The 24,448-nt window shown below is 39.3% G+C and overlaps 1 protein-coding gene and 1 pseudogene across 1 annotated transcript in view; both read right to left on the bottom strand.

The window, feature by feature from the left end:
• PTPN21 (protein tyrosine phosphatase non-receptor type 21) overlaps positions 1-20,830 on the bottom strand; it is a 60,591-nt gene extending 39,761 nt beyond the window's left edge. Inside the window, exon 1 of the mRNA XM_065871487.1 lies at positions 20,651-20,830. Coding sequence (XP_065727559.1) covers positions 20,651-20,830 — 180 coding nt within the window. The remainder of the gene's footprint in view (positions 1-20,650) is intronic.
• Positions 13,489-13,769, bottom strand: LOC136118863 (HIG1 domain family member 1A, mitochondrial pseudogene; annotated as a pseudogene).
• Positions 20,831-24,448: the final 3,618 nt, after the last annotated feature.

Below are 24,448 nucleotides of genomic sequence, written 5' to 3'. Positions count from 1 at the left end.
GACAAAAGACACCACCATAAAAGAAATCTATAAACCAATATCCCTTATAACAATAGGTGCAAAAATCCTCAACAAAATACTAGCAAACTGAATCCAACAGCATACTGAAAAGATTATACATCATGACCAAGTGGGACTCAACCCAGGAGTACAACATAAAACAATCAATCAATGTGACATATTATTGACATGAAGGGGAAAAAACAACCAACTCAATTGACACAGAAAAAGCATTTGACAAAACCCAACACTCTTTCATGATCAAAATACTCAAACAAGGAATACAACAGAACTTCTTGAAAGCATTTATGAAAATCCCCAGCTAACATCACACTGAATGGTAAAAGATTGAAAGCTTTTCCCCTAAGATCAGGAACAAGGCAAGTATGCCCATATTCAACACCACTAGTCAACACTGTACTGGAAATTCTAGCCAAAGCAATTAGGTAAGAAAACGAAATAAAAGCGTCCAAACTGGAAAAGAAGTAAAACCATCTCCATGCACAGATGACATGATCCTATATATTTTTAAAAATCCCAAAAGAGCCCTTACCAAAAAAACAAACAACAACAACAAAACTACTAGAGCCAAAAAACTCAGCAAAGTTGCAAGGTTCAAGATCAACATGCAGAAATCAGTATGAATTCCATATACCAGCAATGGAAAATTCAAAAAGGAAATTAAGAAAACAATTCCATTTATAATAGCATCCAAGAGAATAAAATACCTAGAAATAAATTTAACCAAGGAGGTGAAAAGATGTGTATACTGAACAATACAAAACATTGCTGGAAGAAATTAAATGGAAAGATATTCTGTGTTCACAGATTGGAACACTTAATATTGTTAAGATGGCAACACTACCCAAAGTGACCTACAGATTCAAATGCAATCCGTATCAAACTTCCAAGAGCCTTTTTCACATAAATGGAAAAGCCAATCCTCAGATTCATGTGAACTGCAAGGGGACCCAAATTGGCAAAACAATATCAAAAATGAACAAAGTTGGGAGACTCACACTTTCTAATTTTAAAACTTACTACTAAGCTACCATAATCAAAACAGTGAGATACCAGTATAAGGAGAGACGTTTAGATCAGTGACATAGAACTGAGTCCAGAAATAAATTCATGTATCTATGGTCAACTGATTTTCAATAAGAGTACCAAGACTATTCAACGGAGAAAAAAACAGTCTCTTCAACAAATGGTTCTGGGACAATTAAAGATCCACAATCAAAAGAATGAAGCTAGACCCTGACCTCACACCATATACAAAAATTAACTCAAGCTGGATCAATGACCTAAATGTAAGGACTAAACCATAAAACTCTTGAGAAGAAACCATAGAAGTAAACTTTCATGACCCTGAATTTGGAAACAGATTCTTAGATATGATGCCAAAAGTATGAGCAGCAAAGGGAAAAACATATTTAACTTCATCAAAATTTAAAACTGTGTGCATCAAAGAACCAAATCAAGAAAGCAAAAAGACAACCTACAGAATGGGAGAAAATATTTCCAAATCATATATTTGATAAGGGTCTAGAATCTAGAATATATAAAGAACTCACACAACAACAAAAAGACAAACAACTCATTTTTAAAAACAGGCAAAGGACTTCGATATTTCTCCAAAGAACACAAACAAATGGCCAAGAAACACATGAAAAAATGCTCAATCACCAGTAGTGAAAACCAACCCAGAACCACAATGAGATACCATTCCACACCCATTAGGATGGCTATAACTTAAAACAGAAAATAAGTGTTGCTGAGGAAGTGGAGAAATTGGAACCCTTGTATATTGCTGGTAAGAATGTAAAGTGGTTCGGCTGCTATGGAAAACAATTTAGCAGTTCCTCAAAAAATTAAACATATAATTACCATGTGACACAGCAATTCCACTCCTATATATTTTCCTGAAAGGACTAAAAACAGGCACTCAAACAAATACATGTAAACACATGTTTATAGCAGGACTGTTTGCAGTAGCCAAAAGGTGGAAACAAGCCAAATATCCATCAGTAGATGAAAAGATAATTATGGAATATACATACAATGGAACATTATTCAATCATTTTTTTAAAAAGTAGACACATGTTACAACATGGATGGACTTCAGAAACATTACGCTAAGTGAAAGAAGACAGTCACAAAAGGTCACATGTTGTATAACTCCATTTAAAGGAAATATCCAGAATAGATAATCCATAGAGACAGAAAGTAGACTGGTGGTTGTGAGGTGTGGAAATAGGGAGGAATGGGGAGTAACTGCTTAATAGGTAGAGGATTTTCATTTAGGGTAATAAAATTGTTTTGGAACTAGATAGAGGTAGTATTGTGAATGTACTAAATGCCATTGAATTGTTTACTTTGAAACGGTTAACTTTCTGTTGTGTGAATTTCATCTCAAAAAAGATATTTTTGAAGATCAGAACCACTCAAAATCAAACTCAAACACACAATTTTAAAACTTTATTTTTAGATGTTTAAATACATCATATTCAGTGTATTTGAAAAAGTCTAAGGGGAAAAAAATGAACCAGAAATAGATGAACCTAGCTACGGGTTAATTATATTTTCTACTTTCTAATATCTATACTTAGGTCAAGATTTTGTACAGTTTGACAAATACCTGGTAAACTCAACTATCTGAACATAAATGAAAAACACTGAATAAGCAAAAATGTGTTTGAGTAATGAAAAATTTGTCAAAATCAAAGCAATAAAGTATATGCCCTTGACAAAGAAGAAATTTCTCCTTCCTCTTTTACAGAACTTTTTAAAATTTTATTTTACACATACTTGTAATGAGTTTAGTAATCTGGTTATCCAATTAAAAGCAGATTAAAAGATGACAAATTACTGAAATTTGGCAGTCCAGTGTTTAGGATTCTGTGTACTTTCACTGCCCTGGGCCTGGGTTCGATCCCTAGTTGAGGAACTAAGATCCCATAAGCCTGCAGTGCAGCCAAAAAAAAAAAAAAAAAAAAAAGACAAAGGGGAAAGACTTGTTAAGTAGCATGTTGGCAGCAGCAGGAAGTGATGGGTAACACTGTTTCACCAAGAGAGAACACATACAAACAAAAACCCTTTCAAAGGAAGTTATAAAGAATTACAAAGGCAAAGTAGCCTGGAGTTATTTTTCAAAGGAACAAATAACTCTAAACATCAATTAGTCATGTATTTAATAACAACCATTGTTGCTAAAAATTAGTCAGTGTCCTTTTGTAGACACTGAGGGGTAGAGAAGTTTATAAAGTTCTCTAAAAATTGGCATTATAAATGGTTTGAAAAATAAAATAAATAAATTTATTTAAAAATGGGGCTTCCATGGTGGCGCAGTGGTTAAGAATCCACCTGCCAATGCAGGGGACGCGGGTTCGAGCCCTCGTCTGGAAGGTTCCCACATGCCGCGGAGCATGCCGTGTACCACAACTACTGAGCCTGCACTCTACAACCCGCTAGCCACAACTACTGAAGCCTGTGCACCTGGAGCCCGTGCTCTGCAACAAGAGAAGCCACCGCAATGAGAAACACACACACCACAACAAATAGTAGCCCCTGCGCACCGCAACTGGAGAAAGCCCGCGCACGGCAATGAAGACCCATCGCAGCGAAAAATAAAATAAATAAATTAAGAAAAAAAAAAAGTCTGGACCAAAGAGTTCTCCTTAGTTATAAGGCAAAGTTAGTTATTTCATTTCCCAAATATAGTTAGAAAAATAACTTATTTTATATAGAGCTTTACAGTACTTGAGCCAACTGTGGTTTCATCACTTCACTTGTAAGTTCAACCATATTTTCCAAAGCCGTGAAAGGTATTTCAGTTTTTTGCTGTTTGGGGAACTGCTGTTATTTCTACTGATGTTTCCTCCAGGGGGCTATTGCAATTCCCATAGCTGCCACTAGCACGGTGTAGTTCCAAGAGCACAGACTGATTGGTCCAAAGGCTTTTGGCTTCTGAATCCTGGCTCCACCACTGACCAGCTCTTGAGCAAGTCACTTCCTCACTGAATCTCAGCTTATCCATAGGGAAAATGACACGGACTCCACCTTCCTCAAAACGTTGTGGTAAAGTACTTTGCAAGTTTTAATTGTGCTGATAAACTTAAAAGCACTCAGAACATTTGCTATGAGTACATTAAATTTAGCAGATAGGATCTCTTTAGGTGTGTCTGAGAAAGCAGAACAAAACTTGAGTCAGTTATGCTTCTTCCAAGAAAATAAAAATGTCCAAATAATAGTCAAACTAATGTCTTCCTTTTATTTAAAGTTACCAGGACCTTTTACTTATTTATTTTTTAAATACAAAAACTTTGGTACAGACAGGCTCCCCTGTGTGCCTTAAATTTCAACTATTACCAGTCATTACTTGACCTAGATGTTTCCTCAGAATCATGTTTTCTCTTCCTTGAGTCCAAATTTTTGGGGTTACGCACATCCTGTATTGTTTATGGGCTTGGTTTAATTGTAATAAAAATTTCCCCATAGCGGGGCTTCCCTGGTGGCACAGTGGTTGAGAGTCCGCCTGCCGATGCAGGGGACACGGGTTCATGCCCTGGTCTGGGAAGATCCTACGTACCGCGGAGCGGCTGGGCCCGTGAGCCATGGCCACTGGGCCTGTGCGTCCGGAGCCTGTGCTCCGCAACGGGAGAGGCCACAACAGTGAGAGGCCCGCGTACCGCAAAAAAAAAAAAAACAAAAAAAAACTTCCCCATAAACCAGCCTTTAATAATTGGCTTTTGGGGGGCGTCCCTGGTGGTCCAATGGGTAAGACTCCACGCTCCCAATGCAGGGGTCCCACGTTCGATCCCTGGTCAGGGAACTAGATCCCACATGCATGCCGCAACTAAGAGTTCACATGCCGCAACGAAGATCCCGCGTGCCGCAACTAAGACCCAGCAAAAATAAATTTTTTTAAAAAAAATTTTAAGATAAACATTAATAATATTTATATGTAATATAAATATTAAAATAAATATTTAAAATAAATGAATAAATACTTAAATAATTCTTCTTAATGGCTTTTGGTTCATGCCTCCCACCACTCCTAACTACCCAGTACCTTTCCCAATAAGAAACTTTACCTCCACTTGGCTTCTCTTTCTCACAGCTGTCTCTACTCCCACTGTGACCAAATCAAGCTGACTTGACCTGTGGGGAAACTCATTCCAATTGAAGCCTCTAAATATCTGAGTCTTCTAGCATCCTCTAGATCAATCCTCAATTATCATTGAATAATTTTTGTGAAACTTCCTCACTGTCATGTTTATATTCACCCTTTCCTATTTTGTTCTGAACAAACATATCAGGAGTTTTCATAAAGTTATTCAATGATTTTTCCATAAAAACAAAAGTTGCACAGTTATAAAACTTGGCTTCTTTCCAGACACAACATAGCTGACTTACTTTAAAAGAACTAACATTTACTCTGAAAACAAGGTGATTTTGATAATTCAGCTTTCTGTTCAGATGAAAAGACAGTTTACAAATTTTAGAGCTTGGATAAAAGGTGCAGTACCCCAAATCACAGTCATTTAAAGAAGACACCAGCTATTATAAGCAGGTCCAAATCCTGTCAGAATGTAAACCCTTTCCAAATCCAAATCATTTCTTGTCTAATTATTTTAAGAGTCTTTTTAGTTGTACTATTTTTAAAGTACAGGGACATACAAATTAGCCAAAGGGTTTTTTAAGCCACTGATGCACTGAGTTCGATAAAAGTTAATCCCATATAAAATTGCAACTATAATTTTATCCTGATGCTTTTCTTAGACTAGGCAGAAGTCAGAAGACTTTTCATCAGGAGGGAGATGAGAGGAGACAGCACTAGATAAAGCCTATCCCTGGCAGAGATCATCTAACAAGGGCAGTTAACAAGTATTAACCTAATTCAAGTCTAGAGCTTACCTCTACACGGTGTGTGCCATAAATAATGAAGCACTGCACTTCTTCCTTTTGACAGATACTGTGATGGTCACAATGCCTCAAAGCACACAGTATTTTTTTTTTCTTTTCTGTTTAATTTCAATCCATTTTCTTCTATCATTGGTTAAATAATACATTACCTATTTGACAGTCAAGGTTACAATATCACTGTACTCTACACATATGAGGATTCAAGAAGTTGACAATCAAAAGTACATCTTAGTCTTGAAATTATACTGAAACTTATTAAACTGAAGCCCAAGTAACTGAAGTCCTTAAATGACCAGATTTTGTTGTTGTTATTGGAGCATTTAACTTCCAGGAAAAAAGTAAAACGGTAAGCCAATTTCTTGAAAGTCCAGGACATGAATTGGGATCACTATTTACATAGAGGACTGCTCACAGCTTTTCTACTTACCATCCTGGACAGTAAGATGCTATAAAGAAACAATGATCCTGAAACACAATAAGATCATTCTTCAAAAAATATACTTTCTAAGAAAAATGGACTAAAGTCTTAGAACGATTCATCTTTTCATTCAATGAATATTGATTGAATACCTACTGTGAGTCAAACACTGTTCAGGGTGGTAGGGATACAGCACTGAACAAAAGAACACAATTCCTGCCCTCAAGTAACTTACATTCCAGTAGGAGGAGAAAGACAAGCAAAATTATCTGAGAAGTTAGATACTGATAAACGCTATGGAGAAAGATATTCAATTATAAAATTAAAATGTCAAACACGTTTTTAAAGAGTAAGCTAGAATTAAACAGGAAAATTTAGTACATATAACATTTTACTACACAAAAATGACAGAAATAACAGATGTTACTGCACACACTTTCAACATCAAAGGCTGATGTTCTCTATTTGTACTACCACATACGAGGTCACTTTGATTAGGACCCTCGAAACTGAGGGCAAAACAGAGCCTTCCATTCTTCAATCATTTTAGTTAACTAGTTTGTTATACTGCAGGATCATTTCTTATATGCCATTCCAAGAAATGAATTAGTTAGATTTCTTTTTGTTCAAATCTCCTAAATTTGGGCCTTTTGGGGCTTGCTTATTAGCTTAATTCACAAATGCCTGTGTTTTAGGCAATGAATAAATAGTAGCTGTTCTCTTTTTATTGAGAGGACAGTGAAAAAAAACAGATAACCTCAGTCTAATTTGGCCCATATTCCAGTTTTTATATTTCAATTAAGTCACAGGAAAAAAATATTTTTCATGTTTTCTTGAACTCAAGTCGTAGCTATTCCTTCTATCTTGTCTCACCATAGACAGTTAGTAGTGTGAGCCATATTTTTAGAAGTTGGAACCACACAATATAAAAATGAAAAGAAGGGCTGAAATGGGTGTATTTAGGAATAGCTGCTTATTTTTCTGACATTCACTTTTCTCAGGTTGAAATTATAGCTGTTTTATGTTATACAGAAATGGTTATGGGGAATTCCCTGGTGCTCCAGTGGTTAGGACTACGTACTTCCACTGCAGGGGGTCAGGTTCAATCCCTGGTTGGGGAACTAAGATCCCAGACCACACATGCTGCAGAGTGTGGCCAAAAATTATAACCCCCCCCAAAACTATAAATGAATATGGGCCTTATACATTTCAAGAAAGAATCTAGTCACATTTAATATCTATTGCCTAAAAGAATATTACCCAACATATTTTCCATTGCCTTAAAAAAATATACGTATAGCAGCTCCACTGTTCTCAATAGTATTACCATGAAAAAGCTGAGGATGATAAAATCAGGGAAATTACTTTCGTGGTTAAAATCCTAAACAGATACACATGAAGAAACTCATAGACTTCTGTTACTAAAAGCTGTATTTGTTTTTTCTTCATCAACCAAAATTTGCAAATCATGGTTTCATCATACAAGAAATAACTTTCTATCCCACATATTTACGAGGTGGTTTTCTACTTATAGCAAATACTTCTTCCAGTACTACAAGAAAAGAGTAAAACTGTTTCCCTGTTTAACATACAAAAGCTACTTCCCTTTTCTATCAGTAATATAAAGTTCCATCTAATAAAGGCCACACTTAAGGCTTTAATGGATTCGCTTTTATATGCTCCTCACTGAGGATCAAAGAATGGGGTGGGGGGTTGGAGGTACATAACTCAGAAACATACATTCGATATTTTTTAATTGTTTAAGTACCATAACACCAGTTACATTTTATTAGAAGTTCTACTTAAAAATACATAAGATATTTTCATTACACTTAAAAGTAGAAGAGGATGAACTACCATTAATCTGTATGTGCTATCAAGGGTAATAGGAATTATTCTCTATTATCCTATATCCAATTACCCTATATTCAAGGTATATAATGATAAAAGTCTCAATTAAAAAACACCAGATGCAAAGGTTAAATGATAGAATCATGACTTGCAGAAGAGGAATTAAAAGTGGAATAACAATTTATAGTGGCCCTGTCCCCATGCTCATAATTCACAGATGGTAGAACGGAAACACTTGGGTGGTGTGAACTGCCGTAACAGGTGGAAATAATATCTGTGTGCACAGCAGCTAAATCACAGTGATCCAGTTCTATCGATAAAGGCAGCAAGTGCTTCAACAGGCTCACTGGTTCTACCACTTTTTCTTGTCTGGATGCAGATTCTGACTCTAGAAGCTCCCAAGTTCATCCAACAGCAGTGCAACCAGATCTTGCTTTGGAAAATGTCTCAGCAGGGAACTCTCCCGGGGTGTATTTCATCAGACTGCTACTTCCAACTCTGCCAGGGAACAGGTTCGCAAAAGGCTTCCTATCAAACAGCTCTGCCCTCAGCACTTCAGACATTCCCAGCCGTGTCTTGCGGCCTAATCATGATTCATGTTCCTTCTCAGACTTATCTTTCTTTGCCTGATGTGACTTCAAAAACATATTTTAAACAAAATAAATTGTAGTAGTAATTAAAATAAAAGATAACAAATCACAAGAGTACTTTAAACAATCTCCATCAGATTTGAGAGGCTGCACTGTGCCAGGCTGTCCTTAAGGGCACACGCTCCGTGGCAGGCCACCTGTCACTGGCCCAAGGTCACATACCGGGAGGAAAGATGCTGATCAAGAAGGCAGAAGAAGGGGCTTCCCTGGTGGCACAGTGGTTGAGAGTCTGCCTGCCGATGCAGGGGACACGGGTTCGTGCCCCGGTCCGGGAAGATCCCACATGCCACGGAGCGGCTGGGCCCGTGAGCCATGGCCTGCGCGTCCGGAGCCTGTGCTCCGCAACGGGAGAGGCCACAACAGTGAGAGGCCCGCGTATCAAAAAAAAAAAGAAGGCAGAAGAACTAGTCCCGTTGTGGTCTCTGCCACATAACCATGAGCAAGTTACTTAACAACTCTTGGTCTCTGTTCACCATCTGTAAAATTAAGATGGATATGAGTACCTCACTCATAGGATTGTTGGGGATCAAAATAAGCAAAAACATTAAAAGCACTTAAAACAATGTTTCATATGCAATAAGTGCTCAAGTAGTATTAACTCTTAATATCAGAGTTTAAGTCCCCTTAAACAGTATAAAATTTAATATTACATCTTCTGTAGTATAGAAAATTCTACACTTAAATGCTTCCTTCACTAATGGGGCTTTCTCTTTGGCAATTTTTCTTTCTCTTTCTTTCCTTTTAAAATAAATTATTTTAAAAAAATACAACAATTGGATTGCTTTTCTTTAGAAAAATGGCAATGGCTCAAAGGAAAATTAGAGGATCGTTGAGGGAAAAGTGTTAAACCTGCAGCTGAAAGACCTGAACTCTAGCTGGGGGCTGTCACTTACTAGTTGCCCCAGCCAGGCCCAGGGGGTACTGTAATGGACAGTGAAGTCTGCACTCTAGCAATGGGTCACAGATATTGAACAAATAATAATATGTAGTTTTAGATATAGTCTTCATTATTAAACATGCTTCACTTTTCTTTCTGTTATCCTACTGCAATATAGAATTTAGAAGTGTTCTTTTCCTTTAAGTCACCATTCAAACATAAATCTGACTTCAAAATACGTGCCAGAAATAAAAGTACAAACAAATATGCATTTGCAAAATATGGGTGAGAATTAAGGTTATTTTCTAGATGATTCATTCCAAACTCTGGGAGGAAGAGAAAGGGTATTATAGGGAATATCTTTATTCTCAGTGGTGTAGCTGTGAACTTAATTGGCTGACTTAATGACAACACCTTGAGTCATTTTTCTCCAATCCATCTTTCTCAGTAAATTATTCCAACCAATGAACAAATCTACATGATGAAAAAGAAAACGGAAATGACTAAAGAAAAATAACTCTATACTACAACAAGTGACCTGCACCAGGACCTCCCCTGGGTCTGGACACTGCCCATCTTTGGTCCACTCCATCTCTGAGATGGTGGGAGGAAGAAGGAAGTCAATTAACTCAGGATTAAATTAAATATACGTAAAGCATCTAGTACAGTGCTAGGCACCCTGTCAGTACCCAACAGAAAGCTATTGTTACTATCCCGTATCATATATGAAAGAAACAAAATCCAAAGAAGTTAAGTTGGTTTCCTTGGGCCACATAGGTAGTGTACAGGGATTTGTACAACTAGCACCAAAACTCCACCTTGTTGCCTACAAAACCCCATGCTTTGCCAACTGCAGTTGAATTTGATGGTACAAAGTTCAATCTGCTAAAAATCCACTTGATATCGAAATTAATTTGTCAAGTCAAAGTCTGAGCCGTCTAATTAATTGTAACATGACTGAGCAAAGACAAGTTGTTGTTTTTTTTTTTTTTTTTTTTAAGACAAGTTGTTTTTATATTCACAAGGAAATGAGCTGTTTCCACCCAGCATGAAATTACTTGTGTATTTTCTTAGGCTGTTCAGTTAAAGCTTGTTCAAAATAACACACTCTGTCCTATTTATAAATGAAAACTCTGCACACCTGTTAGTGATTTCATTTGGATGATCTATATAAGGTGGCACAAACCCTTGACAGAAGTTATTTCTATAACATGCTGCTACATCTCATATAGGATTTGTGACATGCGTGTTTTTTCTAGTGAAATTAACATCTTTTTCTTTTTTCTTTTTTTTTTGAAATTAACATCTTAAGCTGATTCTTTCTTTTTTTTCTTTAATTTATTATTTATTTGGTTGCACTGGGTCTTAGTTGTGGCAGGCAGGCTCCTTAGTTGTGTCACGTGGGCTCCTTAGTATGGCATGGTTGCAGCATGCATGTGGGATCTAGTTCCCTGACCAGGGATAGAACCCGGGCCCCCTGCATTGGGAGCGCAGAGTGTTATCCACTTCGCTAGCAGGGAAGTCCCTTAAGCTGATTCTTAAGAATTTAAATTGCCTCTGGGTATCCTGTCAGTTCATTAAAAGATAAATCCAAGTGACATTTATTTATGAACAAACTGCTTGGAGAACCAAATAGGAAAATATTTGCTAAACCAACATACTGTTAAGGCAGTGATATGAGCAAAGGCTTTGTTAACAGAAAAGAAAATGCCATGTTCAGGTAGGGTGTGTATCTGACAAGGTGAATGAAGTACAGCGCTCAACAACTGGCTGGGGGAATTGGTTAATGCGTGAAGGAAATATGAGTCATCCATTCATTCACTAGAGAACTGTCACATACCTACTGCCTAGGTGGGCACAAAGGTGCTGTCTGGTAGGGAAGACAGACTTGGATCTACCATCAGAGGTACAATAAAGGAACTATCATTCACAACCTCCTCCCTTTCCTCCTTGAAGGGAGATTTTTTTCCTTAACATTAATTGTCCAAGTGAGGAAATGAATACCCCATATGGCCTTTCTTGAGATCTAAAGATAAAGGCCATTCAAAACAGGCATTTGAAAAAAAAAACAGGCATTTGCAGGGGAAGTGGGGGAGGAGTGATACTTCAGAGGCAAATTATTTTCTTAAAAATATGAAGGTCTTGAATTTTTCACAAATTTTCCATCCTACCACCACCTTCACTCTGGAGAAAGAAAGATCCTGTTAAGCAGAGAGAAGGGGAAAGATTGCCTCATGCAAGAGGCTTCTAGGCCCACAGCCTGAGCTCATAGATGACTGAAAGAGGGGTGTATCCAAGACCCACCTGAAGTTGTATGCAAAATTCTGCATTTTGATCACAGTCTCTAAGGGGTCCATGTCATTTATAATTTTAAAAGTTAAAGTTCTAGCAGAAGTGTGACAGATACAAACTCAAATTCTGGCTCTTCTGCTGTATGACTGCCCAGATTTGCATAGCAAATCACCCAATTTTTCAGAACTTCTGTTTCCTCCTTTTAAAATGGAAAAAATAATGGCCAACTCATCGTGAGGATTAAATGAGATAAGGCATGTCAAGCTTCCAGGATGACAATGTTCATCCACCCGCGAGGAGGACAGCAGAAAGCTGTTAGAGCATCTAGCATTATAAGGAATTAGATCTGAAACCATATACACCAAGAACAATGAGAGAACTTAGACAGAGCCCCTAAAACACCGTCAGTTCCCCATGTCTGCCATTTTGTAACAACTCACAAACCTCCCCATATGAGCAAATTCATGTCAGTTCCATATGGTCATGAGACCACACTATTTTTTATTTATTTTTTTGTGTGTGTGTGTTCACTTACTTTAATAACACTACACTTACCATGTTATCACCGTGGAATGTAAACTCAGGTTAGACAAGAGAATTTCACAAGTACAACAAAGCATTCTGTAGTATACCAAAGTTTGTATAATGTCTGACCAAACCAACTTGCTCATAAATCACTTCCATCACAGGCAATTTATTTAAACATTTATGATTCTTTCAGAGAAAATAAACAGACTGCACACATTTAAAAAGTATTTTTCATTTACCTTTGCATTAGCACTTAAAATACACACTTCTATTTCAAAATGCCATTTCAAAATTATTCTAATATAACAGCAACAAACTATAATTCTGCAATTACAAAACAGCTAAACGGGGATCTACAGTTAAGTTATTCTCATGTTTACAACTATGATTCTGAAACAGATACTACTTCAAAGCAGCTGTTACCAGCTCTTTAGGTTTGGTTTAAAAACACACACATAGTTGCTGGGAGGTTTATAAGGTTGTATTCTGTACACTGTTCTGAAAGGGTTCTTCAAGAGCCAACCAGACCTTAAAAACAGTACTCAGTCCACAACGCAGTCAGAAAGAGTTAAATTAACTGGGGTAAACAGGACTCCTACATTACATCAAAAGCATATGACAGTCTGCAGCAACTGGGAGCATTTACAGGTTTGGCATGTTGTCCTCTTTACAACTAATTTTATCAGAAGAGTTTAAGAAGGTGGACATTGTACCACTATCAAGTACATTTAAAAGTGACATGTTTTTGTGCTAATCTGACTCCCCTGAATGACCTAGCTAGTGAACTAGCCACTAGGCAAATCAAGCCTGCAAGAAAGGAAGCCAGTATTCAAATTACCATGTTATTGTCCGACCCACAGAATTTATTTTCAACATAAACATATAACCTCAATATGAGATGTCTAACTAAAGCAAGCACCACCAAGACCAAGACAGCATCTCCTCTTCTAAGGTTTAGGTTTTGCCCAGATTTCTTGATACATGGAATAGCCCATACCAAGAGTCACTGCTCCCACAACAAAGCCTTGGGCTGCCACACACATGTGGATCAGGTGAACAGACATTTTAGTATTGCCCCTGTTCTTCAATTTATATAATCCATATGCAACGATTGCTGCAAAACCTGCCATTCCAGTGGGGACAAATGGTGCCTCTCTAGCTTTTCGGGTAAATTAAATCCCTGATCTTCACCATATGAAGAAAGAGAAACATTTGTGTCACTTGACATAGTGATTGAAGAATCTTCAGACAACGGCACAACGTCGCAGGCTCCTACCGGCTTCTCGAGACCACACTATTATGATAGATCACTGGTGACAGAGATTCAAGGACATCTCCAATGTCTCTTAGGTGGAAAATCCAGCACTGGGAGAAAAACATCTCAGACTATTACCCCTTAAATTTATTAGAAATTAAGTGAAGGTTGAATATTCCATTTATTTAAGTAAACAGGTATCCAAATTCTATAATAACTTGTGTGATAATACCTTATTCTAAAATGCATAATATCTCCATGTTTATATGTATAGTCCCTCTACTTATATATATGACTAGTTATTAATTATCTAGACCAAGTAAGACAAGTAACAGAAAATCTAAAATCAAGAAAAATCCTTGCTCATTTATAATCAGGTCTGGACTTTGGAAAGCTTTCTTTATCTAGGTAGAGAGGCCAATCTAAGATTTACATTTGTTTCAGATGGTCCAATAGATCTAACTAAACTATTTACTGATCCTTGTCTATACGTCAATCTTACCTGTTTTATAACATACATACCTGAATGAATAACTACTCAGCCCAAAGGTTAAAAAGTTTGCAAGTATTATACTCTTACCGTAAACATATTTGAGCTATTTTTAGAGTCCAAATGAAAACAGCTAGTACAGAAGGAAATGTGCATGAAATTCTTGAGGTCTGCTCAGATAACAGTCAAGATAGGTCAGTGGATATTTGGAATACCTAAGACACTGATTTAAAATAAAACACTCTGAGGGCCAAGAACACTTTCTAAAGTTGTGCTTGAGAGTAATGGTTTGTATTAAGTGCATGATTCCTCTCTATTCCAACAAATCCCTTAGCCAAAAAATTTCTCCATTCATCAGAAAACATAAGAACCTGTTCAAAGTTCAGCAGAGAAGTTGACACTCCCCTGATAGAGCAATCTAACCTCAGAGAGTCTCTAAAACCCTTTTTCTAAGTATTTGAGAAGAAGGCCCAAAATGAAAAAGAAATAAAATCTAACGAAGAAAGGTTCTTTTCTACCTCTGTTCAAAGTTGGTAAATGTTCAACTCTCTCCAGGAAATAAAATCATACAGCAAATAAAGGCTGACTTAACTGAACTGCAGTCTGTGCTTATCAGGCTAAATTCAAAACAAGAACCTTAATTTTTAAACTAAGTAGGCACTGATTCAGCAACCATGTACTATGAGGTACAAGGCACTATTCCAGACACTGTTGATACCACAGTCCTGCTCTGATGGAGTTTACATTCCAAAGGATAAAAACTTGACATATGTGTGATACACTTCAAATACAATTTTAAAAACATTTTCTGAATATCTGTGATAAACCACAACAGAGTAACCAAATATCAAAGTCTATAATTATAATTTTAAAATGAGAGGCCAAAGTAAGAACTTCTAAGTTTTGTTAGACTTTTCAACTTATTCATCAAAATGCCTTGGAGGGGGCTTCCATGGTGGCGCAGGGGTTGAGAGTCTGCCTGCCGATGCAGGGGACACGGGTTCATGCCCCGGTCTGGGAAGATCCCACATGCCACGGAGCGGCTGGGCCCGTGAGCCATGGCCGCTGAGCCTGTGAGTCCGGAGCCTGTGCTCCGTGAGGGGAGAGGCCACAACGGTGAGAGGCCACAACAGTGAGAGGCCCGCGTATCACAAAAAAAAAAAAAAAAATGCTTTGGAGGTAATCTTAGGGGTGGCTTAGGATCAATCTCAATTTCAAACCTGTTATTTGAAAAAGTTATGTATGTAGGCCATACATGCAGACAACAATGAGGACCCTCCTTCCCCTCTACACAAAACACTCAGAAATAGCTGAAAGAAAACTGCCCTCTAAAATTTAAGTTATAAAACTAACACATAATGTGTGTGTTATCATATCATAGCAGAAGCACGATAAAGTTACCTTCAAAAGGTTTCCAGGATTTTTTTGGCCACGCCACATGGCTTACAGGATCTTAGTTCCCCGACCGGGGATCGAACCCAGGTCACTGCAGTGAAAGCGCCCAGTCCTAACCACTGGATGGTCAGGGAATTTCCCAAAAGGTTTGAGGATTTTTTAAATGTCCCTGTTTCCTAACTGAAGATTTTAAAACTTTAAATAAAAACTCCAACCAAATGTAAATTTAAGCCGAATAAGGACATTAAGATAAAGATTAAGATATATAAGAAATAATATTTTGCAATGAATCTAATTAAAACCCATGACAGCATGATTAAAATGTGATTATCAAATGTAATATAATATTTTAAAAGAATTCTTGAAAAAGACATACCCTAAAGATATGAACCTTAATCCAAAATCTCATTAAAAAATTTTTTTTGTTTAAATCCTAGGGGTTAGGTTGAGGGCAAGAGGGAAGAAACAGTGAAGTAAAACCTATCAGAGAAGTAAAAACTCACTGAAGCTCTATTTGAGGGCAATGAGGCAGTGACATTGTACAAATTAATTTCAGCTGGCATGAAAATAGAGGTTCAAATATGACTGCTAAATTACAATGGTATACTAGAAATTTAAGTTTAGCAATGTAAGAAGTGCAATTACCAGTGGCTGCTGTACTTATTTGTACTATAAGAACATTTTATAAAACAAGCATGTATTCGTCTCTTAGTAAAAGGAAGAAACAAAGATATTTACAAAAGCAAGAAAAGCGTTAATTTGAAGAGGTCAGTCACCACAATGTGGAAATGGGAGTCACAAATAACAATAACAGTGCTGAAGAATAACACTTACTGAGTTTCCTAAATACTAGGTCCTCTATTAAATGTTTCACATTTAAGATTGTATCCTCACAACCACTGTCAAATAGACATTATTATCATCCCCAATTTACAGATGAAAAACCATTGGACTTGGGGAATTAAGTAAGGTGCCCAATGTCACACAACTGGTAAGTGGCAGCTGGGATCCAAACCCAGGTGTTTCTAATCCAACTGGCAAATGTCTTAACCACTCTATTAAACAGCCTTCTCAAGAGGCCAGTAGAGGCAGTGCCCACCCTAGCACAGCCCAGAAAGGATACACAGAGGAACTTGTCTGGTCCGTGAGGCAGTACTACTCCCCTTATGAAGATATGGAAGGTTTTCTGGGCAATTTCCCTTCTCTGATTCCAGGCTCACCAAGCAATTTCTGGTTTGCTCCAGCTTCCACATGGCCTGCCTGAAGGGAGATCATGGCCTGGCCAGAGGGCACACATTCTTGGGGCCCCTGGTAGTTCCAAATCTCATCGTAAATTACTGAACTTGCAACCTGGTTTTACAAATTCTCAAGGAGCTGGGGTAACGCAGGTCTTACTCTCTGAAACAGGTTCTTAAGGCTGACCACCTCATTCTAGATTGTGATATTCTTTCAAGGACACATTGCACCATGGGAGTAGTTATGCCCAGCTGATACACTCCTCTCTCACCACCTCCGTCAACCCTCTCCAACATATACTTTCAAAATTAGAAAGTTTTCTAATTCCCCTTAAATTCTGTAAAGACTCCCATAGCTTCTCTTGAAAAAGTGTTATGAAACTCAATGAATGATATGCAAGGAACTTCAACAGCTCTGAGAGGACGGTGCTGTAATGACCAGCAATATTTTCCTGCAGCAATCATTTTTCCCCCTATTTTAAAAAGCCACTTTCCACAGTTCAAATATGGTGGGTTTTGAAAAAAGTTGACAATCTAAGTTAACTATATTGGATACAAATATATTAACCTTTTTGTTTGTAGTTCCTTAATGTATTATCAAGTACCTCACACAGTCAAAAAACAATGAAGACTGACAAGCCTCATTTAACCACACGTTCAGCTTAAGCGATAAAATATTACCCATACAGTTGAAGCTGCCAGGTACAGCATTACAATGGTATTATCGTATAGCCCTTATAATTATCATAATAGAAGTGAAATGTTATTCAACGAAGCAAGGAAAGTAAAGATTTTTCCCCCCAGCTTAAATTTGGGCAGTAGCAAAGCTTATCAGCCAAGTCTACATGCTATAATTCTGAGTTTTCTTGACGAGAGAACACTGCAAGATAACATACCACTCTCTCTTGGTATGAATCTCCTAAGTGATGCATGGACACAAACTAAGAACAGGTGTTGCCCTGACTCAGATGATTTCTAAACAGTCATTGGGCAAGATTAGGCCTGTGCCTAAGCCATCTGTTTACATGCTACAGAGCAGAGCTTCTGGAGCTTTGAAAAGGTTGCTATACAAACTTTCTAACCATGACTGTCCTTAAATGTTGGAAATAGTGGGACGGCCTGTCCAGGGGCAAGAGATTTTCTAGAGACCACACCTGTTCCCATTTAGAGCACTCTTCCCTTCTGTTAAAAATCAGTCTCGGCTTCCCTGGTGGCGCAGTGGTTGCGGGTCCGCCTGCCGATTCAGGGGACGCGGCTTCGTGCCCCGGTCCGGGAAGATCCTACATGCTGCTGAGCGGCTGGGCCCGTGAGCCATGGCCATTGAGCCTGCGCGTCCGGAGCCTGTGCTCCGCAACGGGAGAGGCCACAACAGTGAGAGGCCCGCGTACCACAAAAAAAAAAAAAAAAAATCCGTCTCATTATATACCCACTGCTGTATGAAGCTGCTTGTTCCTGAGTCTGATAACCTCAAACAAGGGATGGCAACTGCTCTGGGCTTCTTGACTAACAGAGAAGCAAAGCAATGCCTGGGGGTTCAGTTCAACTTGTATTTATTAAGCCCATTCCACGTGTAGTACTTTGGGTACAAAAATAAATTAACCACAGTTCCTCAAGCAGTTGACTCTAGTGGTTGTACGCAGACCTGGTGCATGAGGAAGAAATTACAGGAAAAAGAAACCAAAATAGGAAAAAAGGAAAAATGGGTGAAGGAAGCAAAAAAGATGGAATAGATGCAAGTAGGCAGGACCAGTCACTGAGGTCGGCGCTCCTGTTTACTTTCTCCTTGGGCCGCTCCATTTTAGTTTCCTTCTAAGGCTCTCCCTCTGTTCAACCCCAAGGAGTATGCTACATCGTCTTCTTCTCTCATACCCTCTCCCAGGTTAACTGGCCTAGGCTGAGGATCTCCAAATCTCTTTCCTCCAGCCTGGATCTCTCACCTGCACTCCAGACCTGCACATACTCTACCTGCTCAACGTCCCCAGTTGGCACCTCAAACTCAGTACATCTGAAACTGAACTCACCACACACCTCTCCCAGCTCCCCTCAAACCTGCTCTTCCTTTTGTGTGTCTTCCCTCAGCTATATAGTCCCCACCATTTACTGGAAACCTTAGGATCCACCTGGACCCTGGCGAGTCCCTCCCCATTACTTGATAGGTAGGTCCTGAATATCTCCAGATGCCACTCACTTCTCTCCAGCCCCATCCAAACCCAAGTGACTACCATCTGAACCGCAACTCTATTCCTTTCTAGTCATTCTCCAAAGGGTTCACGCTTCATAAAAACAATCACACCACACGCCTATTTAAAAACTCTTCACTAACTTCCCCACTACTTTCAGGACAAGCCCAAACCCTTTAACAAGAACCCTGCATTAGGTAGCCCCTGCTCTACAACCTTTCCTCTGCCTGTGTCTTGAGCCTTGTGCAGTTCCTTTGTTGGCATAGTCTTTTCCAGCCCTTGAGAGGCCCACCCTGCCCCATCTTCACGTCCCAGCTCAGACATCACTCGCCCTGGGAAGCCTTCCCCTTTGCTGCCTCTCCCTGCTTCTATATATAGCACCCTCTACTTCCCCCATCACCGCATGCATCACGCCTGCTTTCTTACTGGTATCAACAGTAGGGTGAGCTCCTTGTACGTATGAGCTTGGCACTTAATAAGTCTTTAATAAAGACTGATCAAATGAATGGATGTTCACCAGGGGCACAGCTTATCTATTCCTGACTTTTTATGAACTACACCATTAGCAGGACTTCCAGTCAAGGCTACAACATAGGCATTTAAGTGAAATAACCCGTTTTTCCATCTTTCTCTTACCCCAGAACCAGGCAGCCAAAGACTGGAAGGGACCTGGGTTTAATTAGAGCTCTTTTCTTCACAGGCCTTACACAGCATTTTGAATTTAAGACACTGTATGGATACTTGAGGACTTCACAACTTCCTACAGACTGGATTAGGGGTTTTCCAGGGCAAACTTCCCTATGATTACTGTAACAGACTATAGTTATTAGAGCTATGGCTTTACATGCACATTAAATCACAACCACAGGCACCACTGTTATCCCATGGTTCAGATGAAGGAACCAGAGCTCAGACAGGTCACATAACTCACGTAATGTTAAACAACTAATTGATGAAGAAACCAGAATTCAACCCGGGGCAATATGTCTCTCGAATTTTGGCTTGGCCTGTGCAAAACAATCAATGAATGTTGAATGAATGAATGAAGTCAGTAAACTGTACTAGATCAGGACGACCCATGTGGCATTACACCAGAAGACCAGAACTACTTGGATAATCCAAAATGCATTCCTTTTTTTTTTTATCGTGGCTTAAAACAACCATTTTATTTTGCTCACAGTTCTGTGGGTCAGGAATTTGGGAATGACTTGGCTGAGTGTCAGCTGGATGGCTGGCAGGGCGGGGTGGGGTGGGGCGGGGGGCGCTGAAAGGATCCATTTCCAAGATGGCTTCTTCACTCAGATTCCAAAATGCATTCCTATCTCATTCTGGATAACATTTTGGGGGAACATATAAACATTTTCACAACTCAGGCATTGGTAATTCTCTTACGGGGCACACCCAAGGAAAGACCTCTTTGCTCTGTATTATTCCTTCCTGGTGGGGAGAAGGGCTTACAGGCTCATACTTTGAGAAGACAGCGTGCACGATAGTAGCTGGGAAGTAAGGAACAAAGCCCGCCCAGAGAAGCCTGCAGCCTCTTCTGGGGCTTACCTCCCGAAGCTCCAGTCTCTGGGCCACAGCCTCTAGGCTCTCCTGGCCAGTGCTCTCCACGGACAGCGTGAACTCTACAAACTCATTGTTGAGCAGCTGGATCCGGGCAACCAGGCAGCTCTTGCTGGATACCGTGTAGCGCCGGGTGCGTTTTAGTTTCAATCCAAATGGCAGTGGCATCTTCTTCTCAAGAGTTGGAGGGGTGAAAAGGGAAAAGCACCGCCACCAATCCAGTGGTGGTAATGGCGAGAGAAAGCAATCCTGTCCTGAAGGGAGGAGTACTGTACAGTCTCCGGCTGCTCACCCAGCAGCTGTTGCCGCCATTAAAAAGCAACTGAGTCTCCAAAGACCAGGTGATGGGAGCACCCACGCCAGTGCTGCGGAAAGAGGAACACCGGTTACATAGGCAATAGCAAATCTGGGCTTTGTTTTCAAAAATAAAAATTAATAAAGCTGTATCTAAGCTTTCCCTCTCTTCTGGAAAAATAAGGCATTAGCAGGATCTGGGAGGCAGTGGGGAAGTTTATCATCAGAGCTGTGTTACGCCCTGGGTCAGATTCCACCCCTCAATCTCACAGATAGTAGTGACAACGTGTGGCTAACTTCAGGATTAAATGAGATAATGGCTGACACTACTATAACCCCAAATTTAGCAGCTAGCATTAGTGGTCCTCCTTCTATTTTACATAAGTTTTGTTTTTTCATAGTTAACTCTTTTTGGCTCCCCGATACTCCAAATGTTAGGGTTCTTTAGTCCTTAAGTGAGATAATTGCAAAAAACCTCCAGAAGAGCTACGTTCAAGTCTCAGTCCCAATTAGGCAAATTAACCCTGAACCCGAATGGAATAATCCCCTGTAACACATGGCAGCTGTGAGGTTCAAACGAGGTGAACACTTAACAAGCATTTGTAGAACTCTCTGGTTTATAAATATTTACGTCACTAAATCGATTTATTTATAAACCAATTATAAAAGACCCTACAAATGCTTGTTATCGGATTACCACCAGACGCGTGGAAGTTCTGAAAAGCGTGGCCCTGGCCCCGGCCCCTTTCCGGATGGGGACGCCTAAAGAGGCGGTGAGCCTTCACCTAAGCGGGGCCGCAGCCCAGAAGAGGAGGGGGGCAAGGCCCTTAAACGCCCTCCCGAGTTAATGCGGGGAGGACGCTGCTCAACAAGCCCGTGAGGCCAAGAAGACTAGGGATAGCTCCGGCTCCTCTCTTGTCCTCCCCCAACGGAAAAGCAGGCGGCGTTGCCCGAGCAACCCACAGCCGCAGAGGCTCCGGAACCCTCCGCCTGCGACCGCGTTTCCGGACGGATGCTCTAGGAGAGTACAGGCTCCCGCTGATGCCGGAGGGAACACTTAAAGGACCCGGCTAGAGCCCCAGAGGCGAGGGAGAGGTTTGGGTGGGGTCCGTTTGAATCCCGATTTGGAGCTTCAGGACCTCCGCCAAAATACGCGACTTAAAACTTTCTAAACAACACCCGTTGGTGGTACCTCCTGGGCGGAAGCAAACTGGCCTTGAGCGGCAGCTTGGAACTTTTACATTGGCTGGATTTTTGTTCCCCTAAACGAGTCGACAAAATCCCAGATAGTTCCAGAATCCCGGGACGGTTCCCACTCTCCGTTATCTTCTGAACAGAGGCTTCCCCCGAGGATGAATCGTTTGGCAAGGCTCGGCCGCGGCTGGTTACCCTGAACTTGGGCCGGGAACCGCGCGGAGGGGCAAGGGCAGCCCCCAACCCTCTCATCTGGCGGACACAGAACCCAGGCCTCGGGAGAAGCGGCTTTCTCAGCCTCACACTAGGACAGGCCGAGTTGGGAACCGATCCCAGATTCCTCATTCCCAGTCCTCTGCTCTTTTCTGCTTTTTCTACTGCGTCTCAGCCCCAGAGGTGATGGGCACTCAGGGCTGGGGGGTGGCAGAGCTAGAGTATATAGTTTAATTATTACACTAGGCTTTGCCAAACTTAACATTTTATAATTCCATTCCACAAAAGTGTATTGCGTCTCTGAGTACAAGGCAGTGTAGTGGCCCTTTAGAGAAATCTAAGACGAGTCCTAATAAGCCGTCCTTGCTCTTAAGGAGATTACAAGCATGCTATAATTACATACATGGCTGTATTTCTAATAAGGACCCAACCACGATTTTCTGTTTGTTTTTTGGATTTTGTTTTGGTTTTGAGCTCTGGTTATCTCCAGATAGTAAGAAAAATAAAAGTTAAAAACCAGGAATAGAGGAAGAAGGCCAGAGGAAAAAAAGAAAACTAGAACTACATAAAGAATTGTGTTAACATTTGTTGTGTACCTTTGTAAGGTAAAAGCACCATACTAAAGGGGGGAATAGAAAATAGATATTACGAAAAGACATGGGCTCCACCTGCTCTTTTCTATGTCAGGGTTTTCAATGCTCTTTTCTATGTCAGGGTATAAACCAAATAGATAGCTGAGGCAAAATGAAAGAAAAAAAAAATCAAGAAATGAGAACTTTAAATAATAAGCTTTCAACTAGAAAATTGCCTGATAAGTTATGAGTGTTTGTATAAATTTTAAAAGATTATATATACATATATATACTAAATACCCTTTCAAGTGATTAGATGGTGAATTTAAATTTTACATAGAAATTGTGATAACTGGAAAGAGGACAGATTAATTACAGAGGAAAGATGAAAATTTGCATTGGGGGGTGTTCAAATATGGTATTCTCTTCACTGCCTTGAAGGCAGTAGATACTACACTATATAAAACTATGCCTTGTAGGCAGTAGGTACTACACTATATAACTTAATCATTAACTTAAGCTCTGATGAAGCAAACAGAGTAAAACTTTCAGTTGTCCCTGAGTGTGAAATGTTTTACTGCATCAAGGATAAAGAAAAGCCAATGTTTTCTCTTTTTTATTTTGGTAGATGTTATAATGTAATTGAAAAAGCTGAAGGGTGTGTGTGTGTATCAGATGCATTTTTCCCCAAGATCTATCCATAAGAATAGCTTGCTTTTTGTTTATTAAGACGTGTAAAAATAATGTTCTGCTTAATAATTTACAAAATTAACAATTGACGCATTTAATTTTCAGTTATGTGCAGTATTTGCTACCAAATGATGTCATAAAGTTATGAATGTTTGGATAGAGGAGTAGAAATTTAAGATGCTTTGGGGGGATGTCTGTTTCGGGTGTAAAATAATATGAAACAATTTGAAAGGTAGTTGGATCTGGAATTCTAACGTATCTAACTACTAAAGTAAACAGAAAATTCATAACTAGCTCTTGAAGGAAAATACTAGGAGATATTTTCTCTACAAAATCACTTTGTTATGAAATAAAAAACAGGTATATATTAAATTCGGTTCAAGGTTTCAAAAGGCAGTCCGAGATATTTGTGAATTCATTTTAATGTTTTTACATCACCTTTCAGAAGTTCCTCAAATACAGTTTAATTCTGAATCCTGTAGTTTCCCGCCTTGTTGCTAAAGTCCTCACTACACGTAATTCTGCTAATGATGCTTTCAAATAAAACAATCACTAAATGAGTATATGACATTTTTAGAATAATATATAGATCTATAGCATTAAATCAAACGCATGTTTCTCCTGAACAAAACATTTATGCGTAGAACTCGAGAATAAAATGTGCTAGGAACAGCAGACAACTACTTTCAGAGTAAAATTTCTATCATATCCCAAACTTAAAAAAAAAAAATCTGTCAGCAACCATTAGGCATACGGCGCTTGTCACCTGGAGCACACGGAGTATTTTAAACGTGTTTGCGAGCATATTATTATAAGGCTTTCT

Source organism: Phocoena phocoena, chromosome 2 (assembly GCF_963924675.1).
Source record: "Phocoena phocoena chromosome 2, mPhoPho1.1, whole genome shotgun sequence".
Classification (NCBI taxonomy): Eukaryota; Metazoa; Chordata; class Mammalia; order Artiodactyla; family Phocoenidae; genus Phocoena; species Phocoena phocoena.
This window is presented reverse-complemented; position numbering and strand designations above follow the sequence as displayed.